The sequence below is a fragment of the Balaenoptera acutorostrata genome, chromosome 1, assembly GCF_949987535.1.
Source record: "Balaenoptera acutorostrata chromosome 1, mBalAcu1.1, whole genome shotgun sequence".
Lineage (NCBI taxonomy): Eukaryota > Metazoa > Chordata > Mammalia > Artiodactyla > Balaenopteridae > Balaenoptera > Balaenoptera acutorostrata.
The window spans coordinates 123,135,344-123,159,098 of NC_080064.1; the positions used below are offsets into that span (position 1 = coordinate 123,135,344).

Below are 23,755 nucleotides of genomic sequence, written 5' to 3' on the forward strand. Positions count from 1 at the left end.
AAAAAAATTAAAAATAATAAAAATCCTCTAAAAATGATTATGCAAGAGTTACACATACTGTATTTAAAAAATTATTACAGGTAACTATAGCAGGTTACAAAACAATCATTTTGGGGTATAAAAATTAATACATACAAATATCTAAATGTTTGTATACGGAGAGAAGAAGTACAGATCTTGAAAGGACACACACTCATTTGAGGAAGGCAGAGTGATCTTTACTTTATATTTTATACATTTATATATTATTGGAATTTTTCCAGTAAGAATTTATTACTTCAATGATTACAGAAAAAAATGTAATAAAAGGTTCCACCTGAGGGGAAAAATATGGCATTGTGAGAAAAATATATTTGAATCAGATGCCCCTCCCATAGAGCAGCCATTCATACCACGATATGTTCACAAATAACATTAAGAAAGGGAACCACATGAATATAAGGCAGCATTACCACTGGTAGAAATCGCCACCATTCTTTCTTCCTTTTCTTTTTTTTAAAATTCAGGTATAGGTGATTTACAATATTACATAAGTTTCCGGTGTACAACATAGTGATTTGCAGTTTTTAAAGATTATACTCCATTTAGAGTTATTATAAAATATTGGCTATATTCCCCACAGTTCTTTCTTAATCAGCCTATTTCGTTAGAACCCACCTGTACATAAGACTAAGGAATAAAATCAAATGCTGAACTTCAAGCAAAGCAGTGATTCAAATTTATTGTAGGTATCACACAATAAAGCCAAGACCAATAAGAATAGCTATACACACACACACCACTAACCTATAAAAATATTATTTTAAAAATCAGAAGTATGAGAAAAATAAGACGTTAAGCATCAAATTTTTAAAATATAGATGAGTACTTAGCTAGCTCTATACTGTCCAGAATGTGACAAATTAAAGAATATTTGAGTATTTGAGTTGTACCAATGAAGCTTACTAGGTTAACTACAAAATCTTTCAGTGTTTGGTTTGCCTGGTAATCCACGGTGATATATACCCAAGAAATGAGAGAAAGCATAGCAGTGAAAAAACAATACTGAGTTTAGAGTTATAAGTTAGAAATTATGAGACTTCTAGAAACCTTGGGCAAGTTATTTAACCTTCCAAAGGTCCTTTTCAGCACTAAAGGTCTACGATTTTAGTAATCACTAGTTAAGTGGAAATTCTGTATTAAAATCATTTTGGACATTCCCTTTGGTGCCTCACCTAAGTAAAAATAACCACTCCCTTTCTCCCCCCTACTATATTTCACACACACACACATCTATTGTAACATCCATCAATGTATTGATTTGTTTGTCCTTTCTTTCCATAAAATTTTGATATTACTGAGGGCAGGGAACACACCTTATTTGTTATATTCTGATACCTAGCACAATGCCTGGCACAAAGTAGGCCCTTGACAGGTGGGAAGAGAAGAACATGGAGGTGGGGTGGGGGGTGGGTACAAGGAGAGAAAGAGACACACAGGTAGAAATGACGCAGGGGAGGAAGAGTAGGAGAAAGGGAAGAAAAAGAGTGAGTGAGGAAAATGCGTGGTAGTTCAGGTGAGCTCTGAAAGGTAATAAATGACAGCTTGTCATCTCTGGATACTTTCCCAGTTTCTGTCAAAAGCAGTCCCACAATTACTCAGGCCTGCTATATGCTAGTTTAGACAGTAGTAACCTACCTTATCATTAAACAAGATTATAGTTGTTAAGACTCTATTTTAAGAGTCAAAACATCTCTGTACGACTACCTTCATTTTGAAGCAGTTTGTTAGTAAGGAACTTAAAAAACCCAGGAGACATATTAAATTCTTTTTAGAGGACCCATAAAACCTTAGTCTTTGCCTTACACATAAGATATCCTCAATATTAAGAGGGTGAAAAAGTTATAATTGTATCCCATCAAAATTAAATTTCCCTTGGTTTTGATAACTGGATTGAAGTTAAGTAAGAGAATGTCCATGTTCTTAGGAAATACACACTTGAGTAGTTACGGGTAAAGGGGCATGAAGCCTACAACAAACTCTTGAATGATTCAGAAAAATATACAAATAATGTATGAATGAGTACATATATGATATGGAGAAACAGAGAAAAAAGGAAAGCAAATGAGGCAAAATGTTAACAATTGTGAATCTGGTTAATCAATGTACTATTCTTGTAACTCTTCTGTAAATTTGAAATATCAAAATATTACCAAAAAAGTTAATTGTTCACATATACACACACATAGAGCAATATTTAGATAAAACCATATAAAAGGCTACTCACATAGAATTAAACATTCCCATTAGGGCAGTAAAACAAAAGCCAATTGCAAACATGGATTTCATTCGAACCTGGAAGGAAACCAACGAATTGTTATTTTACACTAGAGAAAAAGCACCACTAAAGCACACCCCAAAAGTTTTGGTTTCATGTCATTTTTAAAAGATGCTCCTTGGCAAAAAGCTGTTTATTGGCTAACCCACCCTCCACCTCCAAGGCCTCTTCTCCTTGCCAGCTTCTGATGAATAGTATTGGGGTGGCCATATGACCCAACTCTGGCCAATGAGATGTAAGTACCAACCAGAACTTTTAAAAGGGACAAACTTGGCTAGCATCCCTTTAGGCCTTTTGCCCATACTTCTTGCCTGGAATGAAGAACATAATGCCTGACAGTAAAGCACCATCAAACAACCAAATGACCATAAGCTAAGGAAGGTTAACCTGAGTCCTTAGTGACATTACTGTGCTGCCACAGCAGCCCAGGACTACCAACCTCTGTACCTCTTGAGCAAGTGGAAAAAATTTTATATGTTTAAGCCATTATTAAGCATTTTGTTTCTTGTAGCTAACTTCTTTCTTGATTACATGTGCCATAAAAGTATAAACAAATAGAAGATCATAAAGATATAAGATTAACAGTTTATCAGCAATTTTTATCTCTTCTTTCTGCAGTTTCCAAATTTGGTCTCATGAACATGTAATAATTGCGACAACAGAAAAGCTATTTTCAAAAAAATGCACTTCTAAATTATGATCTTTCTTAATAAGAATTTCAAGAAACAGAAGATAAAATAATATAGCAAAGGTCTCTTGGTAAGCAAAAGACAACTGTTGCACAGTTTAGATGTCCTGTGTTGAATATACAGAAATTAAGTAGAAAAATAAGTCAAGCCATATAATTAGCCTACCTGCACCTCAGAAAGACATGCTTGAACTCTACTCTTTATAAATAATGAGTAAATGGCTAATAAAATCACTTTTCCTTACACTTTATGATATGCCTGACCCTCAGATCAAAAGGCCTCTTAAAGAATAAAGGCCACAATAAAGGCCATCTATGATGCTCCAACTCCTATTTGGGATTACCAGGTCACCATAAAGCCAAAGATTCAGCAATAACATGAGGAAGAAAAAGAAAATAAGCTACTTCATTTGAAAACATAAGGGGGAAGCTAATAAAAACTGTGTGAAAGGGACAAATTATGACTTCGAGAGAGCCTTAAAAAAAAGCTATTCATATTACTAACATGAAGCTTCAGCCCAGTAGCATATTTTCACTTCTATTTGGTCCAGGAACAACCATGATATTATTTATACCCTGCATAACTATAAATTTCTGAAAAGGTAAGTGCAGTGTACTTGATGAAGATCAGGGTCTTTTGCTGAAAAACATGTGGTTTATCATGAAGTTATATTTAGGACTCTTACCATTGATAGATCCCTGTTATTATTCTTCAGTTTCTCTTCTTGCCGCTCTGCAAAGAATTAATGAACTGGTTAATATACACAGTGCTGAGCGCAAAGCAGATGTTAAACTGTCACTGCCTGATGACTATAATAGCACTTCTGTCTCAGTATCACTTAGTAAGATAAGCTGAATACATGGAATACTGTATACTTTGTACTAACAGAAAATTCAAATGCAGCAGGGCACCAAAATAGTTCAAATTAAATAAATAAAAATATTTAAAGTTTAATTTAAACTTTAAGTGTCTGAACTCTGTACATTAAGATATACTCTTGGGCTTCCCTGGTGGCGCAGTGGTTGAGAATCTGCTTGCCAATGCAGGGGACACGGGTTCGAGCCCTGGTCTGGGAAGATCCCACATGCCGCGGAGCAACTGGGCCCGTGAGCCGCAATTACTGAGCCTGCGCGTCTGGAGCCTGTGCTCCGCAACAAGAGCGGCCGCGATAGTGAGAGGCCCGCGCACCGCGACGAAGAGTGGCCCCGCTTGCCACAACCAGAGAAAGCCCTCGCACAGAAACGAAGACCCAACAAGCCAAAAAAAAAAAAAAAAAAAAAAAAAAAGATATACTCTTACTTTACATCAAAAGGAAGTATAACCATAATGACTGTACTTAGGTTTCAAGTATTAATTCCCCATCTGTTATGATTTTTTCCCCCTCTTTCAGTTTCTTTAAGAGAGCATGCAGTCTAAAAATTAAAAGCCAATTAAGATGAATTTAAGATTCAGGTTCTTTCATATTACAGTCAAATCAATCTGAAAATAAGCATAGTTTCATAGTTAAGTCACTTGGAAAGCTAGGAAATTTGACATATATTTCAAGAAAATTGTTATATAGACAGAACCTAAACTGCTAAAGAAGTCTCAGCTGTACATTAATGACCTTATTTACTGTATTCCATCAACGTAAGGGACTTTATTGTACTTAAGAAGAAATTGAGGCCCAGCAAAGGAGAAGTGACTTCTCAGAGACCACACAGGTATTTTATGCCAAAGCCAGGATGAGAAACCAAGTTTCCCAACTCCCAACCCAATGATCTCTATATATACTCTGCTACTGCTTTCTTTGATTATGCATTTTTATCACCAGGATCAATTTATTCAACAAATACTTACTGATTACCTACTAAATGCCGAGCACTTTTCTGAGCACTAGGGATAAATGAATGAACAAAACACACACAAATCCTCACCCTCACAGGAAGATTATGAAATTAAAATTTAATACCCTCTAAAATAAAAAATATACAATTGGAATATATGAAACTTGTGCGAGGGCTGCAAGTGCAGGCAGTTAAAGGAAAGGAAGGAAGAACAGGCCTACAGGAACCGCAGACTGGAGTGTAGTTTCCAAACAATGTACGGGTGAGATGAATATATGCTTCCTTGTCTTAAATCGTTCCTATCCAGTTTGTTCTCCCTGGGGGGAAAGGATACAGGCAGGAGAAAGTGGGGATTATGAAGATATATGGAAGAAAATGAACAAAATGGGGTGGAACTAAGGTGTATCTCGGGGACTAGAGCTCTTTTTCTACCTGAGCAGCCCTCTTACAATGTAATAAGACTTTTTAAAATAGGGTGTTTGAAGACTGGGATGACTAGAAGGTAAACAGGCATAAAATCAAGTAGAGAGGGAAAAGGACGACCACTGAGACATGAAAGGAAAGGTATAGAAAAGCATCTATGCTAGAAACCTTGGCACATCATTGACTCCCTACTCTATCTTCAATCAAACACCAAGTCCTATTAATTATACCTCATAAATACTTATGAAATCCACCTCTTCCCCTCCTTACTATCACTTCCTTAGTTAGGATTTCTAACATCTCTTAACCTATATTACTTTCAAGTCTCCTAACAGATCTGCCTCCAAACTTGTTCCCTCAAATCCATCTTCCACATAAATGCAGTCAGATCTACTTAAAAGGCAAAACTGAACAAAATCATGATACCCCCCAGCTTAAAATCCTTCCATGGCTTTTCATCCCAAGATCATGTTTCTTTTTTTTTGGCCACGCCACACGGCACGTGGGATCTTAGTTCCCCGATGAGGGATCGAATGCACCCCCTGCAGTGGAAGCGTGGAGTCTTAACTACTGAACTGCCAGGGAAGTCCCAAGATCATGTTTCACTATCACCTGCAAGTCCTGCATCTGGCCCCTGCTTACTTCTGCAGCCACATTTCCAACCGCTCCCATACATTTTTATGTTCTTACAATACCAAACAACTTTAAGTTCCTGTATATATGATGCTTTTCTCTTGATTCAGTGTGTTTGTTCACAAAGTCTCTTCTACCTTGGGTGACCAAGCGTCCCAGTTTTCCCCAGACTGTTCCAGTTTTAGCTCTGAAAATCTCAAATCCCAACAAACTCCTCGGACTAGACAAATTGGGATGGTTGCCTACCCTACTTCCACCTAGACTGTTTTATCCTACCCCACCAAACCCTTTCCTGGCTAGCCTATACTCAACTTTTAAGCCTCAGCTCTTGTGTCACCTCCTTTTGACAATCTTGATTCCTTAAGCAATACTATTCTAAAAAACTTTCTACAATTATGGAAATATCTTATATCTGTGCTGTCAATACAGTAGTCACTAGCTACATGTAGCTACTGAGCAATGAAATGTGACCAGTATGATTGAGGAACTAAAATTTCAACTTCATTTATTAATAATTTTAATTAATTTAAAATCTGAACAGTCAAATGTAGCTACAGGCTGCTGTACTGGACAATGCAGTCTTAGACACCGGATTAGAAGTCCTTTCTTTATGCTTCTAGAATATTCCAAGCACATCTCTATCATTATACTCACCGAGTTTATACATTTTGTTATAATGATCTGTTTATGTACTTAACAATGCAACTAGATGGCAGGCTCCTGGAGGACAAGGACTTCTTCATCTTTGTATCCTCAGTAATTAGCAAGTAGTTAGCTGCTCAGTATTGTAGTATATGCTCAATATTGCTTAATGAATCAGCAATATAATAAAAGCTGATCTGAAGATACCGTACACCAAAAATCCCCTTCCAGGGACAGGAGTCTTTCATGATAAAGCTGGTAGCCTGAAGAGGCACTTAAAACCTGAAAGGCTGAGAGGACACTACAGTGACACAGTTTTTATGAAGTTCTATTCCACTTTTTTCAATTATGTCCAAACAGAAGCTCTAACCATACGTAGTGTCAAGGTAGACTGTATGTATACATGGCTTACGAAGAATACAGCAGTACAGGTTTATGATATATCCCAACACTACTGTGCTTGGTTACTGAAGATTTTTCAACTCAAATTGTTTTTAGGTGCCCACCATATACAAATAAAGTAGGTTTTGTTGGTTTCAAATAATTCAGAAATAAGTTAACGTTCATGTGGTTTTGGAGGGGATAAAAGAAACAGAGTCAAGTTTCTTATGACCTTGATGTGCTTAGTTGGCAGGAAATGCTAAGATGCCTCAAGAAGCATAAACACTACAAGGACTTTAACATTTAAAGTCCTAGACAATGTAAGAGTTTTCAGAAATCCAGAAATGCCCATGTGGGAAACAGCAAACCTGATCTAATAAAAATGTTACCAATAGGGAAGCAATTTCAGGTACTCCCCAAGTTATGAACAATAAACTTGTAAATATCGCCATAAAGGCACAGTTAGGTTTATATACCTCCCCTTCTCCCCACTAACCCCAATGCCTAATCTAAAGTTTTTCCATTTTCAGTTTTCTCCATTCCCAGCTCAGTTAATTGTATCTCAGATCCTCCTAATCTCTCTGTCTCTCTCAATACCCACCTTCTCTTTTACCCTCTTTATTTTCTTTCCAGTCTTAGAAAATTATTAAACTCCTTCTCTATCTCTCTTCCATTATGACTACCAAACCCTGACTCTAATAAAACTGCTAGGCAACGATTTATTCTATTCATTCTCATTATTTTAAAATATAAGATTCAAGTTTTACAAGGATATTCTGTTAGACACAATGAGAAGTGAAACATTTAAGTCCTTAAAAGTACTTAAAACATCCTTTTAGCGTTTCTATCTCTCATACTGTAATCAAATCTACTTTTCTTTAAGCCTCAGTGATTTAAGTAAATTTTAAATGTTATTTCCTAACCAATTTTGCTTTTAATTACCAGCAATACAAAAGAGGAACAAAAACAAAACCAACTATTGTCCCTAAGAATAAAGTTTTTACATTACATTATGGGTTAAATAAGCTTACGAAGACAGGTTTGTCAATATAACCACCATGTAATACATGGTTTTATAAGAATAATCCAACTTCTAATAAACTGTACTGAAAAAAGTATCTTTTTTTAAACAACCTGCTTTTCCCTTATCAAGAAACTTTGTTTCCTCAAGTGAATAATTTCTGGGAAAGTCACATTAGTAAGTAAAATAAGTGCAAACAATTTATTTTGAAATGATGATTTATATTGTTTATTAGCAGCAATCAAATATTTGACCATAATGCTTCATGTAATTATGAGAACAGTTTTGGTTGAGATGACGCAATAAGAGCTAGCTAGTTAACTCTTAACTTCTAGTACCCCAAATAGTTAAGAGTACACTGAAATAAGTAAAAGTGATTGACTGGTTCTCTATTGCTCTGTGTGTAACTTAGCCCTTAACTGTTGTCAGTTAACTAGCATAACTCCTCTCAGAAAGTTGTTTCTTGGCCCCAATAAGGTAGGGAAGTCACTGTCTCAGTCTAATGTTATTTTCATCTTGGTGGTGTGTTACTTAAAAGAAGTATAGCTAGTGAACCTCCTCCTAAGGTTCACTCGCCTTAGTTTTCTCCTTTGAGAAAACTCAACATCTAGAAGCCCAAGGCTTCCAAGATGGTTGTACTTCCCAACCCACCTTTCAACTGTTATGTTGACATCAGGAGGGAGAAAACGTATGTCTAAAACCTTCTACACCTCTCCTGAAGATCTAGAATTTAAAGGTTCCAAGCCGAGTGCTGGAAATAAATATTCTATGTCATTCAGTGTTTACTTGTCCTGTGTGAACTATTCTTTATGCCATTCAGAACCTCAGGATTTAATACAGAGGAGAATCATACCTCAGTTCCTCCATCTGAAAGGAATTCTATACACCCTTTTACTACTGAACTTTTGGAATACACCCTCTATGAAATTTGAGGAAATTTCATGGAGAGAAAAAACTGGAAGTATAAAGAAGATATATTTATATTCTAGGATGATTTATTATCCAAGATGATAGACAAAAGGAAACATTAAAATTCTAAAAGGGAATACTCCAATTAAAAAGAAGCTACATTTCTTGTAGGTATTGGAATACACTAATAGCAACTATGACATCCATTCTGACCAAAGAATGAACAAACCTCAAGCCAATCTATCACACATTTTTATTTGACAGCATTAGGCTTTGTACAACAAGATAACATAATTTAACTAGAAAAGGAACACGTCATCATTTACCTTAGTCAATAACCAGTGATGGGACTTCCCTGGTGGCGCAGTGGTTAAGAATCTGCCTGCCAATGCAGGGGACATGGGTTTGAGCCCTGGTCCAGGAAGATCCCACATGCCGCGGAGCAACTAATCCCAGGTGCCACAACTACTGAGCCTGCGCTCTAAAGCCCGCAAGCCACAACTACTGAGCCTGTATGCCACAACTATTGAAGCCCGCGCGCCTAGAGCCCATGCTCCACAACAGGAGAAGCCACCGCAATGAGAAGCCCGCGCACTGCAACGAAGAGTAGCCCCCGCTCACCACAACTAGAGAAAGCCCACGCACAGCAAAGAAGATCCAATGCAGCCAAAAAAATTTAAAAAATAAAAAATAAATAACCAGTGACTTTTCTGTCAAAGAATATAAATCAATTAAAGTACTCACGGGGCAACTGGGTAGTCTGATCAAACCGACAGTTTGGGAGATGGGGAACATTTTCAAATAAGGAAGAGATGATCAAAATAGCAGATGCTTCTCTATAGATTAAAAGAGTTAGGTATGCCATGACATTTCTATATTCTGAGTTGTCTTGAATGGAAGACCAATTAATGACATGCCTTTAAAATTTCATGTAGATTGGGAGAAGCAAAATTTAAATGAAATGCCTGATACAGCCTTCTTTTATAGAAAATCCAAATAGCACAGATAAACGTCTTGAATAAATATATAAATTCAGGGCCCCAAATAAATTTCAAAAATGTCCTCCCATATTTCCAAGTCACCAAGAAAGGAGATACACACCCCATTCAGCAAAGCTTCAGAATGCCTGCTCTCCCTTCTCTAGCCACCTTCTGGGGAATATCTCCCTCTCATCATAGTCTTTGTTGAGGTTCAACCTTATGAAGATTCCTAATACCCCCTGCCCTGCCACTACTGACCAAAAAGGAGGCCAATCCATAGGCTTACCCATGACCTACAGCATAAAAAGATGAGCTGAGCTAGTCAGATTCCTTCTTTCAGGAATTTAAACCAAAAAATCTTGGGAAAGTGAATCATTTAACTGTGGGAGCAGAAACAGCAAAACAGTAATGTAGAACTGGCTCCTGAACTTTAGTTTGTCTAAAAATTATCTGGGCAGCTTGTTAAAAAAGCAGGCTCCTGTGTCCCATGTCCAGAAATTCTGATTCAGTAAAGCCTGGGAGTAAGACTCAGAACCCTTCACTTGTAACAAGTGTCTCAAGCAATATTGATATAGGTGGCCTAGAGAGCACATTATGAGTAATACTGATACAGAAAGAACCACAGGACACAAGCCAAAGTTAGGCGCAGGCAAAAATTAAATGCTAGGAGAGCACTGCAGAGAAAGTGGGGAAGTTGAACAACAGAAGAGAGAGAAGTACTATAAATTAAGAGTGGAGCCCAATGTCTGGCTTTATCCCAGGTCTTGCTCTGCCTGCAGAAACTGCTTTAACACAGTTCCTGCCTTCCTGTAACCAATTAGTTCAGCTTTTCCTGAGTTCTGGATCACATATATCCTTAAATTCCTCATTACTTGAGGTAACTTGACTGCAGCCAAAATATCTAAATAAAATTCACACATCAAAAGTAGTTTCTCTTCAATGAGAGGGAAACGTAAAATAACCAAAACATCTGCTCCTGAAATTAAGAACGGGAAACATAAAATCTTCAGATACTTCAGTTTCAAATTAATGTCTCTATCCAAGACCATCATCTCTAAGAGCTTCACCTAGTGATATCAATGATATTTTGCTTCTCTGAAACACTGAATATTGCTGACAACACCGCTCTTACTAAAAACTCCCTTCTTTCAATGCAGCAATATCATGCTTTATAGTCTCCCCATTACTGTATATATATGTTTGTTTTTTTTAAAAATAAATTTATTTATTTATTTTTGGCTGCATTGGGTTTTCGTTGCTGCACGCGGGCTTTCTCTAGTTGCGGCAAGCGGGGTCTACTCTTTATTGCGGTGCACGGGCTTCTCATTGCGGTGGCTTCTCTTGTTGCAGAGCATGGGCTCTAGGTGTGTGGGCTTCTGTAATTGTGGCTCGCGGGCTCTAGAGCGCAGGCTCAGTAGTTGTGGCACACAGGCTTAGCTGCTCTGCAGCATGTGGGATCTTCCTGGACCAGGGCTTGTACCTGTGTCCCCTGCATTGGCAGGTGGATTCTTAACCTCTGCACCACCAGGAAAGTTTATATATACATATACATATACACATATATATATATATATATATATATATATATATATATATATATGTGTATATGTATATATATATATTTTTTAAAGAAACCCAAGTGGGGAATCTGAGCAAAGGGGAAGTAAGGGCTGCATAATAACAAAATTGTAGATAGGGTCAGTATACAAAAATAAATTTAACTGGTCTTATAAAGTTGCTGGAGATGAATAGCAAATCTGACTCTATGCTTATTAGCAGCCAGTCTCAAAGTGGAGGGAAAAACCATCAGTTCAAGCACAGGGTCAATAAGATAAAAAATAAATTAATTATTTATGAGAATCACTGCTTGTCTTGACATTGAAAACTACTAGAAAGTTTCCACAATTTCTCGTCAAAGGGGTATCGTGTAATGTTGTAGATAATGTTCTCAAAAATAGTCCATAGCAGCACTACAGTTAAATTTTATCTGGCTGAGTTTTTCATGACATGTCTAATAGTGCAAATGTCAAGGTGAAATAGAGTAGAAGCAATTTTATAAAGTCCAAAACAATACAAGTTTAGGTTTACAGATTTCTGATAGTCTGGTTTAATTAGGAGTAAAATTTAGACATCTACAGAATGGATAGGATGTTTGCCCTTCAAGCAACTCCTAACAAATATTATGTCTTGTAACTCCTATTAGATTTTGATAAGCAACTTTTCATAAATATTATTTCTTTTACCTTCTGATGACATTTTGGTGAGCAAACAATTCAAGGTAGCATTCCATGGTAAAATAATTTGAGTATAGATAGTTTGTGTTGTCAATTTTAAGGGTAGTGGGTAATGTGCCTTCCATTTTTATATCTTGCCTATCCTTTATAGCAAAGCTACTCCAAAGAATTACCCATGTTCAATGTCTTCACTTCCTCACCATGCATTATCTCCCTAATCTATACAATCTGGCTTCTATCCCCTATCATGCCACTGAAATTATTCTTGCTAAATCACTAATTATCTCTGTTTTGCCTCTTAGATATTTAACACCCAGCCTCTAACCCTTCCTGTCCTCTGAAACTCTCCCCTCAACTTCCGTGACACAACTCCTTTCCAACTTCTCTGGCAATACTTTTTCAAGCTCCACTTCTTCTGCTACCCCTCAAGCTCCACTTCTTCTGCTACCCCTTAAATTTCTATGTCTCAAGACTCTCTCCATCCTCAGCCCTTTGCTTTTCTTACTTTATATGGTCTCCCTGTGTGATTTCATTTACTTTGTGGACTCAATTATAATTTATAATCCTATGATTCTAAATTTTATTTGTAGCCTTTATCTCTCTGCCAGCTCCAAACCATACATCCAACAGTGTACCAAGTATTTCCGCCCTACTGTCACACAGACACTGCAAATCTAACATGTTCAAACCTGAAATCATCCTCTCCTCTTCCTCATCCCAATCTGCAACTTCTCCGATATTTCCTCTCCTAATCAGAAATCTGGGCTTTTTCCCAGACTCATTCCTCTCTACATACCCTACATCTAAAAAGTCTGCAAGTCCTGGGACTTCCCTGGTGGCACAGTGGTTAAGAATCCGCCTGCCAATGCACGGGACTCGGGTTCGATCCCTAGTCTGGGAAGATCCCACATGCTATGGAGCAACTAAACCCATGTGCCACAACTACTGAGCCTGTGCTCTAGTGCCCACGAGCCACAACTACTGAGCCTGCATGCCACAACTACTGAAGCTCATGCACCTAGAGCCTGTGCTCCGCAATGAAGAGAAGCCACCGCAATGAGAAGCCCACACACCGCAATGAAGAGCAGCCCCCGCTCGCCGCAGCTAGAGAAAGCCTGTGTGCAGCAACGAAGACCCAATGCGGCCAAATAAATAAATAAAATTAAGAAAAAAAAAAAGGCCTTCAAGTCCTGTTACATCTACTTCCTCTATATCCACTGAATCTGCACCATTCCCATTGTCACTGCCTAGGTTCAGGTTCTTGCCATTTGTATGCCTAGGATACTTAAAAAGCCTCATAACTTCCCTGCCTCCAGAATCATCCCCTCTCTGATTCATCCTCCAAACTATTGCCAGAGTTGTCTTCCTTAAAATCTGATTTCAAATCTCTGTTTAAATCCCTTAATGGTTATGGGAAGACTTCTGCATACGTTAACCTCCTTACCTTAGTTTAATTTATCAAGATCTTTATGAACTAGGCCCTACTTATTTCTCTAGCCTTGTCTGCTTGTACTTTATACATACCTTCTTTTTTATTTGTTATACTAAACTATTTGTAGTTCCAGGTATATACCTTGCTATTTGATCCCTCTACTTCTACCAAGAATATACAAGGCTTAAAAATGCGGATTCTTGGGACTTCCCTGGTGGCGCAGTGGTTGAGAATCCGCCTGCCAATGCAGGGGACACGTGTTCAAGCCCCGGTCTGGGAAGATCCCAGATGCCGTGGAGCAACTAAGCCCGTGCACCACAACTACTGAGCCTGCGCTCTAGAGCCTGCAAGCCACTGAGCCCACGTGCCACAACTACTGAAGTCCGCGTGCCTAGAGCCGTGCTCCACAACAAGAGAAGCCACCGCAGTGAGAAGCCCGTGCACCGCAAAGAAGAGTAGTCCCCGCTCGCTGCAACTAGAGAAAGCCCATGCGCAGCAACGAAGACCCCAAGCAGCCAAACATAAATAAATAAATAAATAAATTTTTAAAAACTGCAGATTCTTAAAGTTATGAATGACTAGGATCAAACCCCTTCTCTACCACTGACTTAATCCATCATACCACTGAATGACCAAGATCAAGTTACTTAAACCTCAATTTTCTCATCTCTAAAATTGAGGTAACACTGTTCACTACCACATACCATTGTTAAGAGAATTAAAAAATATGTCAAGTGCTTACTTCAGGGTGTTGCAGATGGTAAGAACTCAACTGACCAGTATTTTATTTATTTATATTTTTACTTAGTTAATGCACACTAAAGCTTCAAGATTCAGCTTAAGCGTTATCTCTTAAAGAAAACCTGATCCTCTAGATTCTTTTGGATATCCTTTCTTCTTTACTTTTATGACACTCAGAATATCTCTCTAAAAAGTAAGTATTACACTGCATTGATCTGTTTTTCCTCTTTAGACCTCTTAAAACAGCAGTCCCCAACCTTTTTGGCACCAGGGACCGGTTTCGTGGAAGACAATTTTTCCACAGATGAGGAGGGCAGGGGTGTGTGTGTGGGGATGGTTCAGGTGGTAGTGCATACGATGAGGAGTGACGGGGAGCGGCAGATGAAGCTTCACTCCCTCACCCACCCACCACTCACCTCCTGCTGTGTGGCCTGATAACGGTCCGTGGTCCAGGGGTTGGGGACCCCTGTCTTAAAAGACAGAATTCTACTTTGTTTCTCCAATGCCCACCAGAGTGACTGACACATACAGAGTAGATGTACAGTAGTATCTTGCCATGGAACTAAATGAATAGGCCATTTAGAACATATCTGATACCCCTACACTAAATTGAAAAGCTTTAGCCAGAAAAGAACACTTGTATAGTCTAGCCTGGTAGAGTAATCTCCCGGGATTTAACAGCAGTGACCTAGGCATAGAGACGTAGTTCTGATCCAAATACACAATTTCACAACCATTTTGTTCTGATTTTAGAATCAGGAAGCATCATAAAGTATAAATACAAATCACATGCAGTCATTTATAAATTGTCTTTTTGGAACTGAACTACATTCTGTAATTAAATTCTAAATTACACTGGAAAACCAAAAACATGTAATTATTTTGCAGACTAGGTAAAATTACTCAGCAGAAAATTTCCTACATCTTGGTAGATCTCCATCACCAGTCAATTCTCAGTAAGGAAGCTATGGCAACCATAAATACTAGTAACTCAGACTTAACTGGAAATAATCATCTCAGATAAGAAAAACAATACCCTTTTACAAACTATGCCAAGAACCTTCAGCCAAGTTCAAAAGCCATGACTGTCAACACCATTTCACTGAACTGAAATTTCAAACCTAAGAGCAAAAACAAGCAGAGAGAATCAAGTAAGATAACATATGCAAGTGCTTTGTAGATCATAAAACTATACAAACATAAGTTACCACTATTAAATACTTTATTACATTTTCATTATCTAAGAATTTATTTCTTCCAAGAAACCTCAATATTTTGTATACCAATAACTCATCTTACCGATTTTCTTTTTTTGTTGTCGACCAGCTGACTCCGTTATTGTTTCCTTCTTCTTTTCCACTGTAAACAACATAGTAACACAGTAAAAATTAATTATGCATTACACAAAAGAAACAAAGGATGTTTTATCACAGCTGAACCAATGAAAGAAGCTTACAAGAAAGTTACATGCTGCCTTTGATTATGGTCATGGTTAACTGGTATGCTCCCACACCTGCTGACAGTAAAAGGTAAACACAATATTGTAAAAATAAAACAGCAATATTGTAAGCATCATTAATTAAATACCCATAAAGGACTTTATAAAGACAAAGTCATAATCAAAACTGAGATGATTTTCAGACCATTAGCTGTGGGTGATTGCCTTAGGTAGAGTCTAAGCACAATTTTAAAATTCTGCTCTCTCAGGTGATTAATTGTAGTGCCATTCTCATATTCACCATAGAAGGTGGGCATTCATTCATTCAGTTATTGGCTGCCTAAGTTAACAGGCACCATTCTAGGTAAATAAAAAGATAAACATGATCCTTGCCCTCTAAAAAGCAATTCAGTGAGGGGACATAATCAAGTAACAATTATAGTATAGAAAAATGGCAACACATGCACAGGGTAGGAAGATCAGGAGAGCCAAAAAAGCTACCAATTTTTTTTGAGGCTTTTCAATTAATATGACGATAGAGTAACAGTAAGCTTTTGAAGAAGAATAGTGTTAACATATTTATATTTTATATTTACTATCTTTAATCACCTATGAATGGACTACCAATAGATACACCAAAAATCACCTTTACTCTATTTACATTATCTGTTTCTTATATTATCTTAGTATACTTCCTTTACTAGCAAATAGTACAGTACCTGTATTATTTCTAAAAGCTGCATTAAAGAGAATTGGCAGGTAGGAATCTTTCCCTTAGTATATTAAGTATGCTGAATTCTAAAGGCAAAATTGGTGTTACTCCTTTATCAAAGAGATATAAAATTCAATTTAACTCCACTATTACAAATAAAATGGTAAAGTTCTGACTAAAATAAAATGGTAAAGTTCTGACTATAATAAAATGTGTGTGTGTGAATATATGTATTGGGTGTCTAAGTGACAGGTACTGTTCTAGGTAGATAAAAAGATAAAACATGACATATATAGGGGGAAAAAAGAGTTGTTTTTTTTTTTTGTTTGGGCGCACCAGGCGGCATGTAGTATCTTAGTTCCCTGACCTGGGATCTAACCCGTGTGCCCTGCAGTGGAAGCTCGGAGTCTTAACCACTGGACCACCAGGGAAGTCCCAAGACAGATTTGGAATGAACTACTAGTATGAGATCATAAAAGGAAATTAAGTCAAATTCTACAAGATGTTACAGAAATAACATTTTAAAAGACATAATGGACAGAAACATTGATGCTTTATTCTTTATCATTATTATGAACCAAAGAAACAAAAAATATTTCTTTCCCACCTCAGAAGGACTATAACACAGCTACTTGGCATTTAACCATGATTGCATAAAAAACAAGGGGGAAAAAAAAAGTCAGAAGGCTAGAGAACAAAAACATAAGATGATACAATGAACATTAACCTGATCTTCTAGCACACTGGATTAAGATTAGATAAATCTTTTCTAGGGATAATATAAATTAACCTAATGGTTTTTTAACCTCATGAAGTTGCGAAGAAAACTCTTTTTGCTGATATTTATTCACCAGAACCTCACCCCATAACAAGAAATGGAGATATTGGACTTCCCTGGTGGCACAGTGGTTAAGAATCCGCCTGCCAATGCAGGGGCACGGGTTCGAGCCCTGGTCCAGGAATATCCCACATGCCGCAGGGCAACTAAGCCCATGTGCCACAACTACTGAGACTGTGCTCTAGAGCCCGCAAGCCACAACTACTGAGCTCACGTGCCACAACTACTGAAGGCGGCACGCCTAGAGCCCATGCTCTGCAACAAGAGAAGCCACCACAATGAGAAGCACGCTCACTGCAATGAAGAGTAGCCCCTGCTCGCCGCAACTAGAGAAAGACTGCATGCAGCAATGAAGACCCAAGGCAGCCAAAAATAAATAAATTAATTAATTTTTTAAAAAAATAAAGGGAGATCCTTCTCTAAAAAAAAAAAAGAAAGAAAAGAAATGGAGATATCAGAGTTGACAAAAATAAAAGCCGTCTACTATGAAACACATTTTTTACCCATGACCTGGTATTGCTGCATTCTGAATTCCAGAGTTGTCAAACAGTTTATAAATTACTCTAAAAGCTTTATCCTGTTGCACTGTAAACTAAAGAAATATTTCATACTTTACAATAATTTGTACTTAATAAATGCTCTCAAATAAATAATTTTGTTACAAGAATCCAATTACATATAGTACTTTAATCTTTCTCATTTACTGAAGTGTTCTTTCATTGGTCTATGTTATAAAAGTGACACAACAAAAAAAGACTTACTGACATTTAGAGCACACTCATAAGTCTAGAGACCACCTAAATCAAACAACTTGGTACCTTTATGAAAGCATCTTTTGTCAAAGGTCCCACCACAATAGGACAGCTTTGTAGGTAACACCAGTATTCTCCAAATAATGCCTAGGATCAGATCTGCACAAGATACGAAATCTACACCTAATTCTGATTCAAATATATTTATATTTCTTTGTATTCCTCAAAAACCCTACAAATTTTTTTTGAGGTTTTAATTATTTTATTTTTTTTATTTCATTTCATTTTATTCTTTTACATTTTGAGCCTGTGCTTCCCATCGCTTTATTACAGAACAAAGAGTAGATGCAATAGCAAGGCTTCCCTTCAGTTTGGTTTATTACTATTGATTGGTTTGTTCACTGAAATGCGTGAAAATACACCTTAGTCACCTTAAATTCATTATTAGCTATCAAAGTCCAAAATGGATTGACTGATTCAAAATTGTTTCAATAGACAGAAAATATCTGCCTTTTCAACTGTGGCTGCCTACTTATTTATCTACTTATTTATACTCATAAAGGATTTTTGTTTGCCTGAAGTTGTGAATAGATTAGATTTTTATATAAGTTTAAAATATCAGGTAGTAACTATTTTAATAGTCTACAAGTTGGTGATCATCCAATGAGAGTTGTCACTGGAAAACATTTTAAAGAACAGATACATGTATATGTATAACTGAAACACTTTGCTGTACACCTGAAACTAACATAATGTTGTTAATCAACTATACTCCAATATAAAATAAAAAGTTAAAAAAAATAAATAACCAAAGTAAAACACTCATTTATTTTAAAGAGTCAGTTTTAAAGATAAGCAATGGTCTTATGCTTGCCCCCACTCCCTATTTCCTTCATTTCAAAGAGCAACCACTTTTACCTCTTTTAGTTGATTATTTTGATATTTACCCCTATATCCTTTTTTTTGGTTTTTTTGTTTTTTTGGCAGTGCCGGTGGCTTGTGGGATCTCAGTTCCCCAACCAGGGACTGAACCCGGGCCGTGGCAGTGAAAGCACCGAATCCTAACCACTAGACCACCAAGGAACTCCCATAAAGTTTTTTTTTTTCTCTTTTAACCCCTATATCTTGAAATAAGCTAGTTACATCATAAAATTGTTATAGTTATATACCATTGTTATAGTTGTAATTTTGGTTAAATGTGAGTTCAACATTTACAAAATTATGACCGTGAAAATACTGTTCACAGGTAATTTATGTAGCAAACGATTTAACTTCCTGCAAGCTTTTCCTAGATTTATGGCATTTTAAAATTTGTTTGGTTGTCTCCGTACTTATCACTAAGTCAGCCCCAGATTCTTAGTTAGCTGTCTAAATCTTTCCTGTACAAAGTCAGATCATTAGGCATTATAAATTTTCCTGAAGAAGTTTCTCCTAGCACCCTCTTATAAGCTCAGCCTGGTGCACAGCTGACATTCCTAAGAATGTCAGATCTAAATCTGCCGTCATCATTGTCCCGGCAATTCCCTTCACCTGAGTCCTGTGTTGGAGCTCTTGTTTCCTGGAGTTCATAACTTCCTCTTTTTTTTTGGTTTACTCATTTGTCTTGGTGTAGTGTATTTTCCAATAGTTGGCCGAGATAAAATTTTGTAAGGCCTTGCATATCTGATAATTTCCTCAAAGGATCCTTTATGTCTGATATGTTTTTATTTCTGTCATTTCCATGTGACACTTTTTTATAGTTTCCATCTCCTGAAAATCCCCATCTGTTCATGCATATTGTCTAGATCCTTTAAAGGATCCTTTCCACTAGATCCTTTAACATGCTAATCATAGTTATGTACAAGTTCTATGCCTGGGCCATCTCTTTTTTTTTTTTCCTTTTTTCTTTGGTCACACTGCACAGCTTGCGGGATCTTAGTTCCCCAACCAGGGATTGAACCCGTGCCCCCTGCAGTGGAAGCGTGGAGTCCTAACCACTGGACCACCAGGGAATTCCCATGGGCCACCTCTAAATTTGGTCCCTACAAACTTTTCTTGCCTGGATCCATACCAAATTTTGAACACAGAATGTCAGAAAGGATTATGTTTGCAATTAAGACGTTTGTTCAAAGAGGGAATTTACCTTATTTCTTCCTATTAAATATCTCATGCTAAATAACAGTTATCCATTTGATTACAAATATCTAGAAGACAGTATCTATGCCCGTTCATTGCGTACTGCACTCATCATGGTGACCTCTACAGCGAGCAAGCAATCATATGTTTCAACTGATCATATAAATGAAAATAATACATGCTCACTGAGTTCTTGTGTTTTTTTTTTAATTGAAGTACAGTTGATTTACAATGTTGTGTGAATTTCTGGCGTACAGCAAAGTGATTCAGTTATACATATATACATAAGTTCTTTTGCAGATTCTTCTCCATTATAGTTTACTACAAGCTATTGAATATAATTCCCTGTGCTATATAGTAGTACCTTGTTGTTTATGTATTTTATATATAGTAGTTTGTATCTTCTAATCCCAAACTCCTAACTTATCCCTCCCCCTGCCCTTCCCTTTTGATAATCATAAATCTGTTTGCTATGTCTGTGCATGTTCACTGAGTTTTGATAGATTACCTGAAATAGAGGACCTAAGACCATAAGAAATGCCATGAGACATTCCAATCATCACCAACCTACCTCATACTTATCTTCAAAGCAAGCACATTAGTCAATTATATTAAAAAATACAACTATGGAAGCTTTGCCTGGCAACTATTACTTTGAATTTAGGTGTCAGGTGAAGGAGACTTAACTTCTATAATACAGATAACTAGAAACAAGGCAATTAGTTGTGGATACCAAGGAAGCCCAAAATCTACAGAGCAAATTCATATAAGTATTTAAGGTATGAGAATATTAATCCAAACAAATTCGAAGCTAAATGTGTTTTGTATTTCATAAGACTACTCCATGATACACGTGATATGAAGAAATTTGTCTTTGGATGCCACTGCATGCTAACTAGTTTATGATCATAGCAGAATAATTCCTCACAAAGAATACATGTGATGTTACGTTATAGAGATCATTTATTCTTTAAGCTATTCAACACGCTTTTATCAAGTAGCGAATCTGTGCCAGGAACTGTGTTAAGTGCTAGAGATACAAGGGCCTTTGCCCTCATAAAATTACAGTTCAGTTGGGGAGAGGACATTATTTGAATAATAATAATCACACATAGAAAAAATTGTAATTATGGTAAGTTCTCTAAGGAGAAGTATCTGGATAAATTAAGGCCCATGATCTGAAGATTTGATCCTGCTGGGGAGACTAAATAAGGCTTTGAGATCTGAAGAATGAGTAGGAGTTTATTAGACAAATGAGAAGGGAAAATTATTCCAGACAGAGGAAAAAGCAGATACAAAAGCCCAGCTCCATAGTAGGAAAAAGCAAGATTAGTTCAGAGGATGGCTAGAGAATAGAAAGTAGGGAAAAACATGACGCAGATGTGGTCGGAGGGGGAGAGAGGGAGGTACCTGACCACGCTAGACCTTGTAGGCCACACCTTTGTCCTCAAAGCAATGGGAAGAAATTGAGTGTTTTAAGAAGGGCAAATAACACAATCAGATTTGTGTTTTGAAAAACTACTCCAGGTGTTACTGAACAGAATAAATTTGAGTGGCTGCAGGTGGAGCAATGAGGAGGCTATCACAGTAAATCAAATGAAATGTGATAGAAGTTTCGGCTGAGTGATGGTGGCGGAAATGAAGAGATGTAGAAAGACTGAAAACTCTTCAGGAGGACAATAGTATCAGGGATTGAGAGTGGACTGCACATACAGGGTGATAGAAGTAAGTATTTGAATCAACAAATATTTATTAGACATTTACCATGTGCCAGCCACTTTTCTAGGTGTATGGGATACATCAGTAAACAACGACGATAAAAAAAAAAAAAAAGAACCCTGCCCTAGTGAAGCGTTCATTGTAGCAGATGAATGAAAACAAAACAAATAGCAGGATAAGGAAGATGAGGAGTGGCAGTGGTACAGGAGGTAGGCTGACTGCAGTTTTAAATACGGTGGTCAAGTTAAGATTCACTGAGGTGAGCTCTAAACAAATATTTGAAGAAGATACAAGGGTTAGGTAAACAGATATCACAGAGAAGAACATCCTAGGTAGAGGGAACAGCCATTAGATAGGTCCCAGCACAGGAGTGAGGCTGATGTGTAGTAAGGAACAGCAAACAGGTCAGTGAGGGTGGAGCAGAGTGAATGAGAGGGAAAGAAGATCAGAGCCGTAACAGGGGACCTCTGTAGGCCACTGTAAAAACTTTGGCTTTTCCTCCGAGTTAAAATGGGACACCATCACAGAGTTATGAGCAGAGAAGGGACATGATCTGATATACTTTTAAAAAGATTATTCTGGCTGCTATCTTGGGAACAGATTACAGGGAAACACAACCACTTGTTGGAGGCTATCACAATAATTCATGCAAAGGATGATGGTGGCTTGGACTATGGTAGTTAGCAGTGGAGGTGATGCAAAGTGGGCAGATTCTGGATATATTTGAAGGCAGCCCAACAGTACTGGATGTGGGCTGTGAGAGAAGAGTCAAAGATAACTACACAAGGATTATGTCCTTATGTCCTACACAAGGACAGGATTACCACTGACCAAGACTGTGACGGCTACAAATGTAGCAGGCTTGGAAGTGAGGAACAGTGTTCAATTTGGACAGCTTGGGTTTGAGATATACATTAGACATTCCAGTGGAATTAACAAGTTGATAGTTGGATATTTGAATCTTGCATTAACAGAGAGGGCTAAGGATATAAATTTGGGGGGGGGTCACTGGCAAATAGAGCACATAAATGAGTTCATTAAGGGAGTGAGTATAGAGGAAAAAAAATAAATTTTGGTCACTCCCAACAACAGGAGGTCAAGAAGAGGAACCAACAAGGAAACTGCAAAAGAACGACCAATTGACAAGTTAAGTGCAGAACCAAGAGAGTGGGGTGTCCTGAAAGCCAAATGAAGAAAGTATAGTAAGGTTTCTGGCTTGCACCATTGGAAGCAAGGAAGTACCATTCACCGAATAGGGAAATACTGGAAAAGGATCACATGTGTGAAGGTAAAGATAATGAGTTTGGTTTTAAATATGTTGAGGTGCATTATCAACATTGAATAAATGAAGGAACAGTAAACCGTAACTTAAAAGGCCTGAATTTGGTTTCTAATTCTTTGTTTGCTCTGAGACATTAATACGTCATTTAACCTTTCTGAGTCTCAATCTCCTTTTCTAGAAAAGGAGAATAATTTTATACAACTGACCACAAATTGTTACTATGTGGATATTAGAAATGGGATGTTGTAAGAAAGAAAACTTCAAACTCTTATGAAGACATACAGTAAAGTCATAGAATACAGAAAGTCACAAGAATTTTAAGATGTGAAAGTTAGAGTTAATCTTTATAAGGCAGAAAAGGAGACTGAAAACCAAACCAAGCTTGTAAGGAACCATTCACATTATGCCTATAGCAGCCCCCTCAGCTGTATCCTGTGGAATTCCTGTTTTATTTCAAAAACAACAAACTCGACTTGTTCTTAACCTTTTCCTCAAATACTCCTTCAACCATCAGACCCAAATGAAAGTTGGCTTATCCCTGAAGACACCACTTACCTTGATACTTATCATTATGACCTGTTGTTCTCCAAACACACCTTACTAGTTAAAATTTCCCTATTTTTGCACATATACTATTTCCTTTGCCTGGAACTCCTTCCTCATCTCATCCT

The 23,755-nt window shown here is 37.3% G+C and overlaps 1 protein-coding gene across 1 annotated transcript in view; it reads right to left on the minus strand.

Annotated features, from left to right (window-relative positions):
- TMCO1 (transmembrane and coiled-coil domains 1) overlaps nt 1–23,755 on the minus strand; it is a 54,506-nt gene that overhangs the window by 29,318 nt on the left and 1,433 nt on the right. The window contains exons 3-5 of the mRNA XM_007191080.3: nt 15,528–15,587; nt 3,692–3,738; nt 2,267–2,334 (exon numbers count right to left, since the gene is read on the minus strand). Of these exons, the coding sequence (XP_007191142.1) occupies nt 2,267–2,334; nt 3,692–3,738; nt 15,528–15,587 (175 nt within the window). The remainder of the gene's footprint in view (nt 1–2,266; nt 2,335–3,691; nt 3,739–15,527; nt 15,588–23,755) is intronic.